This window comes from Prorops nasuta, unplaced genomic scaffold, assembly GCF_024137725.1.
Source record: "Prorops nasuta isolate Cenicafe-Biocafe unplaced genomic scaffold, Cenicafe_Pnas_1.2 PNAS00024, whole genome shotgun sequence".
Lineage (NCBI taxonomy): Eukaryota > Metazoa > Arthropoda > Insecta > Hymenoptera > Bethylidae > Prorops > Prorops nasuta.
This window is the reverse complement of record NW_027116821.1, coordinates 3070915-3089751: the sequence shown is the minus strand read 5'-3', so window position 1 is coordinate 3089751 and position 18837 is coordinate 3070915. Positions and strand designations below refer to the sequence as shown.

Below are 18837 nucleotides of genomic sequence, written 5' to 3'. Positions count from 1 at the left end.
GTTATCAAGAAAATTTTATCTAAATGATAAAAGACTGAGAATTTATTCTTTATCTTCCAAAACTATTCTTAGATATTGTTAAGTCAAATAAATTATGAATAACTCAATCAATATTCACTGATCTCAATCAGACATTTACATAATACCTAAAGATTGCTCAGTTTATTCATTTATATCCTATTAGATTAACATTATATAATGTCTCTTCGCGTGACGTCTGATTTCCGTCTCCACTATATATATACTCATATCTCACAAAATGGTGACGTGTAGCCAAATAAAAATTGGAGGGGTTTCACCTGGAAAATCGATAAAAATTTGAATTTAACTTCAGCTTCGAGTCGTGGTATAAAGTATAAAGTAGTATCTTCCACATTAGAAAGGGTAGTTTCTTTAAAGATAAAAATGTACCACTTTGTTAGGAATCTCAGTTATTTTGCTGGAAGAATCTGAAAGTTTGGAAAAAATAAGAAAGGATAGGACGTGAATTGGTATTTTCTAAATAAAGAGTAGAGGAATGTTCTATTTCAAGGGGAAGCATCAGCTATCTCAATAGAGAGACTTTCACTCACTTAACTTAAACATCCACATCAGCTTAAACGAGCTGGCTGCATTAGCATTTCAATTTAATGTCTGAAAGTAATAATAAATCCTGTCCTCGTTTAGCGAATCTTGGCTTTAAAATGAATGGAAAGAACATTAGTGGTGCAAGCACATTTTATTTATTTTTAATGAACAATCATATATAGTTTTTTCTTCATATAAATAATTATCCATATATTGTACTCAATTAGCATACGAGATGTCAAATTACAAAACTCGTTAAATCCAAAATGTGAGAAAAATGTATTTTTTTTAGGTAATTTGAGAGCTTATCTATCTATAAACAAAAGGAATTTGATAAAGATTTACTGCATTATAAAAAAAAGAACACATCGAATTATGTATAAAGATCAATTTAATCATAAGTAAAATTTATTATCTCTTGAAATTGTTAGAAAATTGTAAATATTGATTATATAAATTACTCTCAAAGTGTACGGCACACATGAAGAATAAAATCATAAATTTTTTAAAGAAATTATTTTTTCTGAACTGACATAATTATTGAAATTCTATTCCACAATTATTTAGAAAAAATAATAATACCGTTCAGAGAAAAAATCGACAATCGAGTGCACGCGAAGCATTTTTTTAATAAACAACGTTTTTTTTAATTCGTCACAGTTAGATTCCGTATACAGAGAAAAATAAACAAAGACAGAATTTCGATAGATTTTTCCTGTTATTTTCAGTTGTTCAGCTATTATTATGCATTCCAATCATTGTTTAAGGTTGAAAATCTGAATTCAATATTTACAAAGTTTTTTTTCAGTGTACAGTATTTTTTCTAACGTTGGCATATAAAAGTTTCCTGTTATTTGGCTATATAACTTTTGACTAAAATAAAATTATCATATTTAATTTGAATTTAAATTATTCATCGTACTGAGCAAAATTAAATAAAAGAAAATAATATTTGTAAGAAGTCATATGAAGTAAAATAGTCATTCAAACTTAATGTTTTAAGATTTTAATGATATTAATATTACTTTAAGATATATACTATTTCGAATGATATATATGTAATTAATTCGCAAAAAGAAGTCTAAATTGAGAAAATGCTTTGAAAATATTCGACTCAGTATTTCAGTCTTAAAAAACGTCTAAAATTCAACGAAGCTGAAGCTAGCGGTCGATTGCTAGCGGCCGATGCGAGCATTATTGTCGGAACTATACAGGTACCATGTTATGCGCCGCGTAAGTAGAAAACGTATATTCTCACTAGCGCGCAGTATGTAGTCAGACAAACTCTACGTGTCCCAGCACGGTGCGAGCAACTAAATAAAACTCTATACCATCTAAACCAAACATTTGATAAACATAAAAAAATATGCATCTTCTTCGTTACTTCATAACGAAGAGATACATATATATTAAAAAGTGGAAGCGACCAGGGAACTAGCTGAAAAAAATTATAGAAGCTTACAATGCGCGACCTTTTTGCAGATTTCTCTACGTTTTTCCTAAGTTTTACTCCGCTGCTAGCCACAGGAAATTCCTCAGCCAATTGAAACCATATGCATCTTCTTCGTTATTTCATAACGAAGAGATCCATATAGGTTAAAAAGTGGAAGCGACCAGGGAAATAGCTGAAAAAAATTATAGCAGCTTACAATGCGCGACCTTTTTGCAGATTTCTCTCCGTTTTTCCTAAGTTTTACTCCGCTGCTAGCCACAGGAAATTCCTCACCCAGTTTAAACCTTATGCATCTTCTTCGTTATTTCATAAGAAAGAGATCCATATAGATTAAAAAGTGGAACCGCCCAAAGGAACTTGTCGAAAAAAATTATTGATGCATATGACACGTATTCTATGTTTCCATAATTTTTATCGACAAATTCCTTGGGCGGTTCCACTTTTTAACCTATATGGATCTCTTCGTTATGAAATAACGAAGAAGATGCATAAGGTTTAAACTGGTTGAGGAATTTCCTGTGGCTAGCAGCGGAGTAAAACTTGGCCAAAACGTAGAGAGATCTGAAGAAATTACGATCATTGTAAGCTTTAATAATTTTTTTCTCCAACTTCTTTGGGCAGTTCCACTTTTTAATGTATATGGATCTCTTCCTTATGAAATAAGGAAGAAGATGCATATACTTTCATATTAGCAGCGGATTTCCTGTTGGTAGCAGCGAACGAAACCTTAGCCAAAACGCGGAATTTCTGTAAATACGACGCGCATTGTAAGCTTTAATAATTTTTTTCACCAACTTCTTTGGGCAGTTCCACTTTTTAACCTATATGGATCTCTTCGTTATGAAATAACGAAGAAGATGCATATGGTTTCAATTGGCTGAGGAATTTCCTGTGGCTAGCAGCGGAGTAAAACTTAGGAAAAACGTAGAGAAATCTGCAAAAAGGTCGCGCATTGTAAGCTTCTATAATTTTTTCCAGCTAGTTCCCTGGTCGCTTCCACTTTTTAATATATATGTATCTCTTCGTTATGAAGTAACGAAGAAGATGCATATTTTTTTATGTTTATCAAATGTTTGGTTTAGATGGTATAGAGTTTTATTTAGTTGCTCGCACCGTGCTGGGACACGTAGAGTTTGTCTGACTACATACGACGCGCTAGCGAGAATATACGTTTTCTACTTACGCGGCGCATAACATGGTACCTGTACAGTTCCGACAATAATGCTCGCATCGGCCGCTAGCAATCGGCCGCTAGCTTCAGCTTCGTTAAAATTCACTATAATTACTGCAGTTGGAAATAACAGGAAAAAATCTATCAATATGTTATATTTTTTTCTCTCTGCACGTGGGGAGCCAAATTGTGGCGAATTCAATATAACGCTGTTTACTGTAGAAAATTGCGTCCTACGAGCTCAGTAATCGTTTTCTTCATGAAACACTGCCATGTATGTTCGTTGAAGAAAACAAAAACATTCTGGAAATATTTCAAGAGACTTCGTCATTTTTACGTCTTGTAAAGTCAATTTTAGTAACTGCATCTTTAACGATGCACAAAGAGAGTATACATTATTATTATTATTATTTATTATTAATTATTCTATGGGTTTTTGAACTTAAAAATACAATCAAATAATTTTTGAAGAATTATTGCAAAGAAATTAGCTACACGTAGCTTTGCAATTTTTAAGTGAACTTTACAGTTAAGACCCAAAATTCTATAATTTCAGAGTCGATGTACGACAAGTATTGTACATTGCGAACGTTGTATGGGCCTTTAGCAGAATGCATTCAAGTGATCGACTGATTTGTCGTAACGATCGTTTTGCACTGTAGCTGGTGATATAATGATATATGCAGGGACCGACAGCCGACAGAGAAAGTGGACCAGGACGAAAAACTTATAAAAATGCGATGGTAGATTATCGACATTGTGATTTGTTGTTAATAAATAAAGACAAACGAATAAAGAATAGCTGTCTCTGTCCATTAATAATCAATCACACGAAGATTGTCCAATATTACATTTTTAGAAACTTTTCGTCCTGATTTACTTTTTCTGGCATTTCCCAATGAAGAACCTGAGAAAGAAAACCTGTCTAATCCCAAAAGCTATGTTTATTTATTTTAAAAAACTAAACCTGAAAACAAAACACGCGAAAGAAATATATTCGCAGTGAAGAACCTGAAAAAGAAAACCTGCCTAACAAAGAAAGTTATAACGCTTAACCGATACACGAAATTAAAGTGCCTATTTATCTTGTAAAATTAAAATTGAAAGGAAAACACGCAAAAGAAATATATTCGCGCAGTGAAGAAGCTGTAAAAGAAAGCCTGCCTAACAAAGAAAGTTATAACGCTTAACCGATTCGCGGAATTAAAGAGCTTATTTATTTTGTAAAGCTAAACTTGAAAAGAAATCACGCGAAAGAAATATATTCGCAGTGAAGAACCTGAAAAACATGCAAAAAAAAAACAAAAGAAGAAATAGTTTGAACCGAAGGAGGACAGTCTGGAACCTACCGATAGGTTTTCGGTCGTCCTTCGGTTAATACAAAAATTTCCATGGTTTTACTCATGGGACTTACTCATTCGACGAAATTCCAACGATGATCTTTCTGCAGGATGCGATGGTGTGGACGATGGGCATGGCCATGATGACGTCGATGAATTATACACTCGCGAAAAATTCACTTGGAAATTGCACTACGTGATACGAAGATTTAAATATCACGCACTAAACGATGCGAACTTTTCAAACGTCATTACGCGTACTATAAGACGCGTATTTTTTAAACGGCACTACGCGTACCATAAGACGCAGATTTTTCAAACGGCACTACTCGTACTATAAGACGTAGATTTTTGAAATTTCACTTCGCGACGCGGATGTTTCAAATGTTACTGTATACGACGAGAATTTCCGATCAACGCGCACTGCCACCCCAGCCAGAGTGTGGTCGCCCACTGTAAACAAAGAAAAAAAAGTTATTCTTTTAAATTCTATTCAATTTTAATAATAAAGTTCGTTTAGCTTGAAAAATCGAAACATTAAAAACTTACAGGCTATGAGAGCCCTCGAGGCTGTGCCCTTAACCGCTGCACCAAAACACTACTGCACGGAGACACAACACTCGCGCCGCGCGCTTACAATGTTTACAAGTTTTTCGATCATAAGACGAATTCTTTTACGTAGATAAACGCTTTTATTTTAATCACAGAGTGCACTTCGTTGTTGCACTCTAATTTACAAAATCCAACAAATATCAATTAAGAAAAATCCGAGTTTCAGTAAAACTGTTTTAATATAACAATGAAAGTGCGCTTGTGTGATGAAAATAAATTAATCAAACTATTTTTAATCGCGGATAAATAAATAATTATTAGTGAATACGAAATAACGCGACGAGCGATTCGCTGACAGCACGCACGTGGTATTTTTCGGACACTGAACTGTCATTGGCGGTGGATAATGGGACTATGGGAAACGGAGACCACTGATTGGCCAGCTTTTGCGCAGTCGCACCTTTTTGGCGCGATTTTAGATGAGAACCAATCAGATGCGGTTGCACAGTACGCTGGCCACTGAGCAATCACCGTTTCCGATGGTTCCATTGTCCACCACCTGCGACGATTCAATATTTGAAATTTCGCGTGCGGGATCGTTGGTCCCCCCCCCCCCCCCCTCACATCAAGAATTAATTTGTCTATTAAATAAATGAAATAGGGGAAATAAGTAGCACATTTTTCTCACTACCACTTCACCAGCTCTTTTGGATAAATTAATTCAGGGGGTGGGGGTAAAGCGACGGAGGAAGAGAGACAGTTGTTCACTTATTGATCTTTCTCTCTCTATTAACAACCAATCACATTCCGATGATCAAACATTGCAAATTTTAGACGATTTTCTCCTCCTGATCCATTTTATTTGACAGTCTCTGTACATATACTTGCGACGAAACCAGGTTTAGTTAATTTTTGACTACTAAAAAAAACTACTGATTTTATCGAAATATTAATTGTAAATATAGAAAACGCAATATTCTACTCAATTTATCACATTCTTATTGCAAAATGTAGTAAGAAAAAATAAAGATTGAGTGAAATAGCAAAATACAGGAGGAGATTAATACACGAAGATAAGTAATGGCCTACTTCCTAATTTTATTAATTTTATTCGTTCCTTTATTATTAATGAATCGGGTGGAATATAATTAGAAATTATTAAGGGTATGTTGTAGGCCGCTATCGCGTGTATGTGTGCTTTTCAGTGTGACTGTAATCGTCGTGGCAATCGCTATCGTGAACGTAGTCGCGATTGCGATAATGATGGCAATGGGGCGATTGAACGCGTCTATTGTAAAGAAATTTGCCACACACACATACTTGTTGCCACTTGTAAGCGATCAACCGATTGGTCGAAGCGATCGTTGGCACTTTGGCAAACGATATCGTGGTATTAGCGATTTAATCAGGTTTGGTTAATTTCGTGTAATTAAAAAATATTGAGATGAGCACTGATTTTATTAAAAATTTAATTGAAAAGAATTGAAACACAAGATTTTATTCTGAATGGAATAAAAAATGTAATATTAAAAATTAAAATGTGAAAAAAATTGCAAGAGACATAAGATTAATAAACTTTGGTATTATTAATGGGTTTCCTAATTTTTTTATTTTATTCATTTTCTCGTTATTAATGAACCGAGTTGAATATAATTAGAAATTATTAAGGCTGTATTGTAGGTCGACGTCGAGTATTTATGTGTGGTTCTCAATGTCATCACAGTTTTCGTTATGATTGCTATCTTAAACACGACCGTGACTGTGTATGTGTTCTTTACTGTATTTAGCATTTTTTTTAGTAATATAGAGTTCATCTTAATAAAGTTTTTTAGAAGCTTTAAAACTAAAAATTATTTTTTTGAAGAATTTTGGACTATCAGAAAATGAGAGGGGGGGGGGGGAGAGGAGAGACATAATTTTTTTGCAAAAATTAAAACAACAATGTTTATAAGCAATTCTTGCTAGAGAATCTAAATTATATTGAGTAATCTTCCTCTTACAAAATAAGCTATTGATTGTTTATATTTATGATGTTTCTTATATTGGAATTATAGATATTAAAAGATGAAGTTTTATTGGAGTTTTAAAGCTTGAAAGTCCACACACATCTCTTAAAGTTTATTCATTTAAACTCTGTCCAAATAAATCTGAAATAGCATATTATAGTTCCATACTGATAATATACTGAATAAAAAGATAATTTCATATTTTTAGATAAATAATATCTCAAAATAGAATGATAGCTCGTAAATCAATTCCATATCATGTGTAAATTGAAATGATGATTCCTATATATGAATTGTTTTAATTTCTTTCGAACAAGGAGAAATTATAGTACCAAACTAATAATACATATACTGAATAAAAGTTAATTTCGTATTTTTAGATAAATATCATCTCAAAATAGAATGATAGCTCGTAAATAAATTCCAGATCGTATGCAAATTGAAATGAAGATTCCTATATGATTTTTTCTAATTTCTTTTGAACAAGGGGAAAGAGGCCATGTATTATTTATCAATAAGACCACTGTATTCTGTGAAGTTACTTTGCAATAAGAGAGCCTAATTAACAATCTTGGTAAATTGATTGCGTATTAGTCAATTATATATATAACATTGGATTACTCTTTATTGGTTAAGGTATTTATTTTAATGAACAATCAACCACAACTGTTTCGTTTGCCTTAAATATAATTATCTTTCTATTTTACTTGTACAAAAAATGTTCCCCCCTTTTACGAATCACATTTTATCACAGATTCTCTTATTAGTTTGAAAATACTGAAAATACTTGCTAATGAATCGGATTAATTTCTTACAAGAACTTAATTAACGATGTTCTTTAATCGATCGAGTATTATAAAATTATTAGAATTAGTCAAGTTATGAATCAACACGATTAAAATTATCAATCATAAATTAATATAATAAACTCTAACTCATTCAAGAATCAGTTTTATTTAATTAGCAGATAGACTAAATTTTTACAGCATGTTTCGTTAATTATTTTTATTTATTGCTATAATTATTCTAATTGAACAGAAAAATCAAAATTTAAAAAAAAAAGATTCCAATAATAATTTTATAACCAGTCGTGATAAACTTTAGGGGGGGGGGGTATAATAGGAATCGCAATTTCATAGCAGAGAATAAACCGGAATTCGAAAATGCCGGAACTTGGAAGGCTTTTAAGTTCGGAATGGCTAATGAACTTTCGGGAATCAGACCTCGGTCCAAGAGGGAGTAGCCAGGTGGTGTGATGGGGTAGTTTGTACGAGAGTGGGAGAGAAAGTCGAAGCTGCACAAAATCGATTAGCTGCGTGCACACTAGTGGGTAAATTTCGTTCTTACACACACAGAGCAATGAAAAACTTCTCCATTTCTCCTTAAAATTGTTTTTACTCTTCGTGTCCAATTATCAATTTCTCTATCAAAATTGCTACCTATGTTTAAAGGGTATTGCAGTTACACATGGAACTCCTAGAATGCATTCTTTGTTTTAGAATTTACATGCTGCAATCATACACAATTTCTCTATCAGAATTACCTCTGCATTTAAAGTGCATTGCAGTTACACATGAAATTCTTAGGGTGGATGTTTTTTTTTAGAATTTAAATACTGTAATCAATTTCTTTATCAGAATTATTTCTACGTTCACAGGCATTGCAATTAAACGTGGATTAGAATTAAAGGAAAAAAGTAGTAGATTTCAGAGCAAAATTATAATTCTATATATAGATTTTATTATTTTTAATAGTGATACTGGATATTTAATATTCTTGTAGTAATAATTTTCTACTTTTTTTCCAACTGTAGTTTGTGAATTCATGAAAAGTGTGAAAAAATATAAATAAACATTAAACAAGTATGAAAATGTATATTTAAAACTATTGTGAAGCAGATAATACTACTTTTAAGTAGTAAAATCAATGTTTCAATTTTTAAAGTTTTCTCACTAGTAGTTTTAAAATAATAGATTCCTATAAAGGAAATGCAACTTAATGAGATATGATAGAGTAATTAGAGTTTTGTAAACGTAAGACTGTAGTTATGATTTTCTTTTTCTTTTAACTGTTTAATATTGTAAATGTTATAGAGTATTAAATAACAATATACATGGTATAAAATCACAATTAGTGAGTAAATTTAACAATTCCACACTGCAATTTCATATTGACTGTAATCTATAAACGAAACAAACTTTGAAATTGAGCTTAGCAATTACTTGAGATAAAGACCAAGATAAGCACAGCACTGAAGGTTAAAGTGGAGCAAGTCGATCATAACTGAGACCATGCTAAGCTCAACTCTGTTTACAGATTCAAACTATTTTCTTTGAAACTGTAATAATTGCCATGTCACAACACAGAGATCTTTGCGTTATTACACGATCGAAAAATTACTTTACCATTTGAACAAGTTTCGCCATTATCTTTCCTCCACCTGGATATATTTTATTTTGAAATTTAGAAAACATTGTAATAAACCTCTCCATCAAAATTAACTCCCCGTTTAAAGTGCACTGTCGTTACATGTAAAACCCTCAGAATGCATATTTTCATTTACAATTTAAATGCGCAACTCGAAACCTGCACCCTTGTACGAGGTACGTCAGGAGATCGTAAAATACGACTAGTAGAAAATGCTGTTAATAGTCAGACGTAAAGTATGACTAGAATGGATGTTTCTATTAGGCTGAAATTGAGACTGGACGACAAACATGTTGAAACACGTGTTACACGTGGACTATACATAGTTTTTTAGCATGTCGAGTTTCGGTTCAACTGGAAAACATCCAATAGAGGAGAGATGGAAGAAAATAAATAACCATTCGCTTTATTTTTTTTATTGTTATTTTTAGGTGGATGTCGAGGTCTGCCATGAGACCAGCTGAAGGAGACTCTTCGGATTGCATCCTGGTGGTGGGAATTTCCAGGCCGAAAGTGACTGCTGCCTTCTTCACGGTTGTCCTGCTCTCTCTCTTCCTCACATTTCACATACTTTACGACAGTGCAGTTTACAGCATCCATGCTGCTTCCGCTGTGGAAAGCAGTAGAGCAGTCGAACTAGTTTCCCAGGTTGGTTTAAAAAAAACTTAAACCCACTTAACAATCTGATTTCTGCTACACGTGAAAGAAATCTTAATTCAAATTCCAATTAAACAATTTATTTTCATTTATTTTTTTCCAATTATACTGTCTTATTTAATCTAGCAATATTATATATTAAAGAATTATATTTTTAACAATTAAACAAATTCGAATGAAGTTGAGTAGGAAGAATAAATAATATATAATTTAAAATTGCTTTTGACGATAATAATATATTTGTGGTCTGTTTTATTTTATATTATTATTTACTTGTTTTTAAATATTGTTTATAGTTATTTGTTCAATTACAAGATGAAAATATTTCGTATAAAACGTGTGTCTCATGTGGTTCTAATATACAGAAGAGAAAGGATATAAATAAATAGATATATGTATATAGGAATGGTAAAAGTTAAAAGATATAAAATAAAGTACGTGTATTTTATATGTACAGCAAGTACGAGCAACACCACCGCTTCTGTTCTCCAGCAAAGTGCACTTTTCCCGTACGAACAGACACTTGCCCCAAGCGATCATCATTGGTGTGCGTAAGTGTGGAACCAGGGCACTTCTGGAGATGCTCTTCCTGCATCCGCAGATCCAGAAGGCCGCCGGCGAGGTACACTTCTTCGACCGGGACGACAACTACGCCAAGGGCCTCGAGTGGTACCGCAAAAAAATGCCATATTCCTTTCGTGGACAAATCACCATCGAGAAGAGTCCTAGTTACTTTGTCACACCTGAGGTTTTTATTATACATTTTACTCTTTTTCTTTTTAATAATTCTCTACTTATAATTTCATTCAACGATAATTATCAAGAACCTCGAGGTTGACAGTAAAAAAAAAACCTTGTTACTTTACAAAAAAAAATACCACGAAACAGAACTGCAGTAACTTTATCACACTCGAGTTTATACCACTGTTAATTTACTGCATTCTTCAACAACTCCCCTGTACTTTCCTTCAACAATGATTATTAAAGACTCCAGTGTTAGTGTGACATTACGTATACCACAAGAGCCAGTCACATTTATTTCTTAGAAAAATCACCATCTAGCAAAGTTCCAACTATTTCTTAACACCTCAGGATCCAACACCTTTCACTAATCTCCTCAATCCCCACACCCCTTCCACTTTGCTTCATTCGATTTATCAACCCTTCTCCTCTTTCCACCTTTAAAGCTAATTTGCCCCGTCTATTTGGCCACGCTCCACCAATACCCCGCTATACATACACACCAGAGTCATCGGTGAATTTTTCTAGCTGGAACCCCCCCCCCCCTCCCCCCACCTCACTTCGTTTCGTTCTCACGTGTTGCACAGATTTTTATCGTTGAAAGTCAGTCTGGCCGAGATCCAAAAGGCTCTCTGGCAGCATCCTACTCCAAGCCCATGTATAGGATTCATCCTGAATTTGCGCGCGGCCATCGATTTTCTCCTTGAGAAATTTTTACTCTGTGCTAATTGACCAATTGCAAGATTCCATCTTGGGATTTCCTTGTCCTCCTTCCCCTTTAACTCGTCTCGGAAGTGATTGACACTCGCTCCTTACTTTGCACCTATTACTCTTCTATTTTATCCTTCTATGCTTCTTTTATTATATTATCCTATTTTTTGCTCGTTGCTTCATTATTACGTTACGTGACACAGGTTATTAGTTTCCAAATCATTAATTGCTGTAATTAGATTTATTTGATTGCTTTCCTTTTAATATCGTCTTAAAAGGTTCCTTATTTTTGTAACTAGACTTCATGCATATTTTATGGAGCGTGGATTACTGATGTTTAGCAATGAAATATTTGAGAAATTTCCATCTAATACGTGCAAAAAAAAATATCTTAAAAATTAATGATTGTGATATTAAAATTGTTTTAATTGATTTTCTGTTGCATTATATTAAAAAATTCCTTAAATATATATTTAACCCCCACCCCCTCCTATATACTTCATTAAACTACTAATACCATGCAAAAGAACCATTTTCATACTGCAAAAATAATATTTCGCAACAATGGAGAGAAGTGCAGAGTTTTACAATAATTTTATCCATGAAGCAAAAATGTAAATATAACGTAGATCGTCGACTGTTAACAGAGCAGTCCACAAACGTAGCAAAGTCAAAGAACGAGTGGAGCTTTTGTGTACACAGTGCACACACGATGATCTCTTCAGCACGAGAACCAGAAAACTCCACACAGTTTTCCCTCCCTTCAATTTTCACTCCTCATGATTCTACTGATAATCGATCTTTTCTGCTTCTCAGGTTCCAGAAAGGATACGAGCCATGAATGCGAGCGTGAAGCTTCTTCTAATAGTGAGGGAGCCAGTTACGAGAGCAATTTCTGATTACACACAGCTGAAGACTCATGCTGCTACTGCTTCGACTTTAATGATGACACCAAGGAGTACAACGTTGCAACAGCAACAACTGCAATTAATACAGCAGCAGCAGCAAATGGCAACAAAGAGTTTCGAAGAGCTGGTGATGAAGCCTGATGGCAGCATCAATGAGTCTTACAGACCAGTTGCCATTTCTCTCTATCACACATACATGCACAGGTGGCTCGAGGTGTTTTCCAGAGAACAAATCCTCGTGGTCAATGGGGACCAGCTGATCGAGGATCCTGTACCCCAACTCAGAAGAATCGAGAGCTTCCTCGGACTGGAACCGAGGATAGGTCAGTTTTGATGATTCAATGATTCTTTGTTTTATTCTTGGTGGAATATATAGAATGCACTATTTTGCTATGGTGCATTTTTTATCTTCTTTTATTTATTTATTTATTTTGGTATATACATATAACAGTTGGAAAATGTTGAGAGCTTTTTTTTAAGTAAATAAATTCTATAAAGTTAATTCTATCAGACCTGGATTATATATAGGTATAGAAATGATAAATAATATTTATTTTGTATATTTTTTAATGCTATAATTGTAAACTTGATTTGCAATTTGTTTAGAATTTTTCACTTTGTTCAAACATACAGATATAACAGTTTTTCATGTAGTTAATGTGATTTCTGCTTTGGTAAACGTGAAATAATTTTAGAATAATTTATATTTATTTAAATATAGCTAAAAAAAATATTTCATAACATCGAGTAAACTTCATTTAAAAATAACATTGTAACGTGTAATATCATTAATTATGAAGGAAACACATTTGTACACTTGAATAATTTTATATATTTAAAATTTTATTTATACAACAAACACTTTTTAAAATAATATCTCAAATATTTAACAAATTTTATTATTAATTTATAAATAGATTCACCCAAGTAAATCAAGTTTCAAATTCACTCAATATCCATAGCTACGATTTTTTTAAGTATTTGTCCACTGGAATAAAAACCAGGTCTGAAGGAGTTAACAAATGGCATTTTTGATAAAAGAAAAACTAAATATAATTTTAACGAAGGTAGATTGTGACCAAAGTGAAATCTATGTTTTGCGTTCGCTGGATTTAATCGAGTTGACGTATAATGCTTATTTCGTACAGGTAGGCACAATTTTTACTTCAACCACACAAAGGGTTTTTATTGTCTGAAGAACGAGACAGCAGAGAAATGCTTAAGAGAGAGCAAAGGTCGAAGGCACCCCAGAGTTAGCCCTGTAGTAGTGACGAAGCTCAGGAAATTCTTCAACGAGCACAACCAAAGATTCTACGAACTCGTAGGTGAGGACCTTGGCTGGCCGGAACAGTAGCAGTAAGCCCCAAAATAGCCTTGAGAAGCTGTCGATGATTGGCCTGGCCCTTTGATAGATCCAACGATTCCTCAGTTTTTGGAGAAACTGCAATTTTCTTTGGAATGCAATATCACTGCGAGTCTCACTGAGATATCCAAAGCCTTCCAAAAACAAAAAATTTTGTTGATTTAATGGCAATGAATGGAAAGAAATTAACATTTTTTTTAAACAATATTTTCATCGAGATATCCAAAGCCTGCCAAAAACAAAAAAGTTTGTTAATTTTATGGCAATAATTGGAAAGAAATTAAAATCTTTTTTTAAACGATATTTTTATCCAGACATCCAAAGTTTGCCAAAAATAAAAATCTTCATGGATTTAATTACAATAATTTAAAAGAAATTTAATTAAAAGAAATTAGATTGGTAAGAAAATTATAACAAAGATCGTGGGCAACTTTGTAAACCTCAATTTTAGTTGCAATTTTACACAAAAATTTTACAGTATATTTTAAATTTTATTAACAAAATTAAAATCTCTTTTTTGAGAAGAATATCTCTGCAAATTCCATTTAGATATCCAAGACCTGCCAGAAACATCAATCTTCGTGGTTTCAATGAAAATTAGTCGAAAGAAATTAAATTGAATGGAAAAAGTTGGTGAGGAAAATGAACTTGATTTACCTGAGAAGACGATAAAGCTTAAACCAAACAGAGGAGAGTAAGGAAGGGTATTGAAACTAAACAAGAGGTGGCTTTTGGCAGGTGGGAGACACACCAAATAGATTGCTGGTGCTGGAGAAAATCGAATGGCAGCTTTGGACACTCGGTGCATCTTTGTGTGTGTTCGTGTGCACTGTAACATTTTTCTATGAAATTACAACGTTGGATAACCTTGTAATCCACACGATTCCTCGTAAATTTACATTGTGCTGGAAAAGAACAATTTAACAATAAACATAACTGCAAAATTATTATAAAATGAAAGATGTAAATTTACAAGGACAATCATTATATAATTACAAACTTGTCCACGAGTACATTGTAATTTTACAACAAAAATCCTACATTGTAAACTTCACAATTATTACACAAAATTAGAGTTCTACTCGAATGAAACATTTCTGTAAATCCCATGGAGAGATCCAAACCTGCCAAAAACACAGTGTTCCAGGATTCAATTAGAATAATTCAAAGGAAATTAGATTGAACGAGGAGAGAAAGTTAGTGAAAGAGGAAAATGAACTTGATTTACCTGAGAAAACGTCAGAGTTTAATCCAAACACAGTAGGGAGTAAGGTATTGAAACTAAACAAGAGGTGGCTTTTGGCAGGTGGGAGACAGCCCAAGTGGGACTCTCGGTGTTCGAGAAAATCGAATGGCAGCTTTGGATACTCCACTAGTGTACATGTGTGTGTGTGTGTGTATTTGCGTGTGCTTGCAGTGGGAATTTGGGTCGATCGAAGTTCGGCTCGGCCAATGATCCATCGACGTAGCTTCTCGCATGGCTGCACACAAGAAGACCAACACTCGTACTTACAACCGAGAGAAACAAATACACTCAAACCAAGGAACAGTGTATAAATGGAAGAAGCAGAAACAAGGAACGTACATTGAAGAAGAGTACACCAATTAAAAAGAACAGGAAGAATCGCTACAAAAATGAAAACGATTCATCCAACTGCAATATTCCCAAAACGATGATGAAGAGGAGACGAAGAGAATCAAAAGAATGAAGTTGGTCCCGCGCGTGTGTGGCGTGGACCAGGTTGGTCCACGACTCGAAGAAACACAACATATCATTAAATTACTATATACAGTATATATAGTTGAATTGCAAAGATTTAATATTTTTATAATCCACATTGGAAGTTGTTATATCGATCGTTAAGCTTTATTATGTAATAAGTGAGTGAGTGAGAGAGAAAAATTCTGTGTGTGTGTGAGATAAAGAGAGAGAATGTGAGGTATAAGATTAAGGGAGTGTGAGAAAAGTGTAACACTGTAATAGAGATGGAGTGTGTGTTAGAGATAGTGGAGGAAGATGAAATGGAAAGAGATATATATATATATACACCATATATATATATATAAGTCCACGTACATGGTGGCTGGCGAACGAATACTCGAATCCTGGACGTATACACCAATGTCCTGGCTAATCCCACGTGAAATGCTTTGTGCAGCTGAGCACTGAACGAGATTTGTGTATGCGCGCGCGTGTTTACGCAGTTCTATCGAGATCTGAATTTAGTTTAGTCCCTCGGGCTGGCATTTTTTGCCAGATGCAAGTCGCTGGTACGACTTGTTTCATCCTTCCCCCCTGTACCAAAGAAAGTAATACCTGTGTAAAAGTCTGTTTTTTCTATTCGTATATATATATATATATATATATATATATATACATTTTATGAAAGCGTATTTTATGCCACGGTAATTCGTAGCTTCGTATGCTTTTGCGTTAAATTTATGTCTTCTTTTATCTTTGAAGAGTTAAATATTTATAGATTTATCGATGCTTTGTACACACGTCAAGTTTCTTTTCTTCATTCCCATATATCTCCGGGAAGTAGCATGTATATTAAATGGAACATTCGAGAGACGCGTCGATTCATTCTTAATGGGCAGGATCGATCGTTCCAGTATAATAATTTTTAATACGTTGTGTCTGTGTTGAAAATGAAGATCGATGAATAGGGTTGTAAAATTCTCTACATAATCGAGTAAAATAATTAGGAAATTAACCTGGATATCTCTGGAACGAAGTGAGAAATTACGTTAAATTTTAAATAATTGCTAAAAAAATTTACCGACCGTCGGTAAAACAGATCTGGATCATTCAAAGATTTATACGGAATCTTCTGTGTTTGCGCAAATTGTTTAATGCGTCGTGTTTAATTTCTGTCGAAGGTTTACGTGCGTTCGTTTGTATATATATACGTTGACTGCTTATAATAATGTATATATATATATATATTGATATTTATTGTACCTATAGTTTGCACTTATTAAACAAAGTTGCATGCGGCAGGCAGTGACTTTGTCGCGTGATAGCAAGTTTGCCCGAGCGAGTTTTTCGTTCGCCAGCCAACATGATGGCGTGTGGCCACAAAAATAATATCTCGCTCACCAAAAGAGACTCGCGTGATCCCGATGGCACCCAGCGTCGATTCTCGCAGGTTTCTTGCGCACCGATGGATAATTCCTGCCTCTATGATATATTTTAAGGCCAGAAAATCGCGTGGCCTGCATTCTTCGCCACGCCATCGCACCCTCGCACGGCGTCGACAAATTTCAATAGAAAAATCACAGTCCCGCCATTTTCCCAGTCGTCGACAGCCACGCGCGGAGTATAACCTCTGAGGTTTAGGGTCGATTCGACCAAGGAAGTTGGGTTTTTAGCCTGCTTGGTCGAAACGAGCCTTTTGATTGGAAAGGACGAGAAATTTGATGGTAAAGGAGGCGATTTATCCTGTGCATTTTTGATATCTTGCATCTTGTTCTTTTCCACCGTGTTGAACCATTGAAGTCGTGATACGAAACATATACATATCAAATTTGGAATTAAGGAACAAGGATGCGATGGTAAAGGAGGCGATTTATCGTGTGCATTTTTGATATCTTGCATCTTGTTCTTTTCCACTGTGTTGAACCATTGAAGTCGTGATATGAAACTCTTACATATCAAATTTGGAATTAAGGAACCACGATAAGATGTTAAAGGAGGCGCTTTATCATATGCATCTTTAATATCTTGCATCTCGTTCTTTGCATTGCGTCGAGTAGAAATCACGGTACGAAATTCTTACATATCAAATTTGGAATTAAGGAACAAAGATGCGATGGTAAAGGAGGCGATTTATCGTGTGCATTTTTGATATCTTGCATCTTGTTCTTTTCCACTGTGTTGAACCATTGAAGTCGTGATACGAAACTCTTACATATCAAATTTGGAATTAAGAAACCACGATAAGATGTTAAAGGAGACGATTTATTATATGCATCTTTAATGTCTTGCATTTCGTTCTTTTCCATTGTGTCGAACCGTGGAAATCGTGATACGAAACCGTTACATATCAAATTTAGTGTTAAAACGCGTAGTTCGTTCGTTGAGTATTGAAAGAATACTTTGAAAGTATATATATATATATGCATATTAAAATTAGAATTAAAAAACAAAGAGTTGCGATATCAAAGGACATGTCGATCCTTTGAATTGCTTCGAATCGTCGAAATCAAACTCCAAAACTCATATCAAATTAAGTGCCAAACACGTAATTCGTGCATTATTACATATCGAAGAAACACTTTGAAAGTATATACATATATAAAATTCAAAATCAAAGACCAAAGACTCGAAATTTGTTGTTAAATTACTTAGATTTAATTGCAATTGAGTTTTCATCGTTGCAACTGTTGCTCTTGGTGGAGATTCACCCATCTTACACCGTAAAATTACACCTCTGTTTTACACACACACATATGTAGCAAAACGCATCAGCACGATGACGTAAAAGTACTCACTTTTGATTTCATGGCACTTTTTACGTACTCGAGCAATGGCGGATCGTATAAGGTGGATTCGCCAGACTTTTACGTACTCCCTCCTCGTGATCTCCATCGTAAGCTTTATCGAGAATATTAGCACGTAGGTCCGCCCAATCGTAAAATTTCATTCCAAAGTGCCCATAAATAATCCGATATAAGAGAACACTAATTTCTGTCGAACCACCGATATGGTTCCTGGAAAAATGTTTGTTTTATCAGGAATTTTCTTTGCTTCGTCAAACACGTTCACGCCACGTTCCTGGAACGTTTAATTGTGTCAGCATCCCTGCAATGGTCGACCAGTATTGCCAGTGGCTACTTGTTGCTCTTTGTTAAATTGCGTTTTAAACTGATTTATAACGAGCCAATTTTATCGTCGTTTATGTAGCTCGAAATGATAATTCACGTTTGTCGGAATTA

General features: G+C 34.2%; 1 protein-coding gene across 1 annotated transcript in view; it reads left to right on the top strand.

The window, feature by feature from the left end:
- The window catches only part of Hs3st-A (Heparan sulfate 3-O sulfotransferase-A), a 49761-nt gene extending 31606 nt beyond the window's left edge, over window positions 1–18155 (top strand). Inside the window, exons 3-6 of the mRNA XM_066740706.1 lie at window positions 9948–10164; window positions 10631–10921; window positions 12442–12856; window positions 13682–18155. Coding sequence (XP_066596803.1) covers window positions 9948–10164; window positions 10631–10921; window positions 12442–12856; window positions 13682–13887 — 1129 coding nt within the window. The 3' untranslated portion in view covers window positions 13888–18155. The remainder of the gene's footprint in view (window positions 1–9947; window positions 10165–10630; window positions 10922–12441; window positions 12857–13681) is intronic.
- Window positions 18156–18837: the final 682 nt, after the last annotated feature.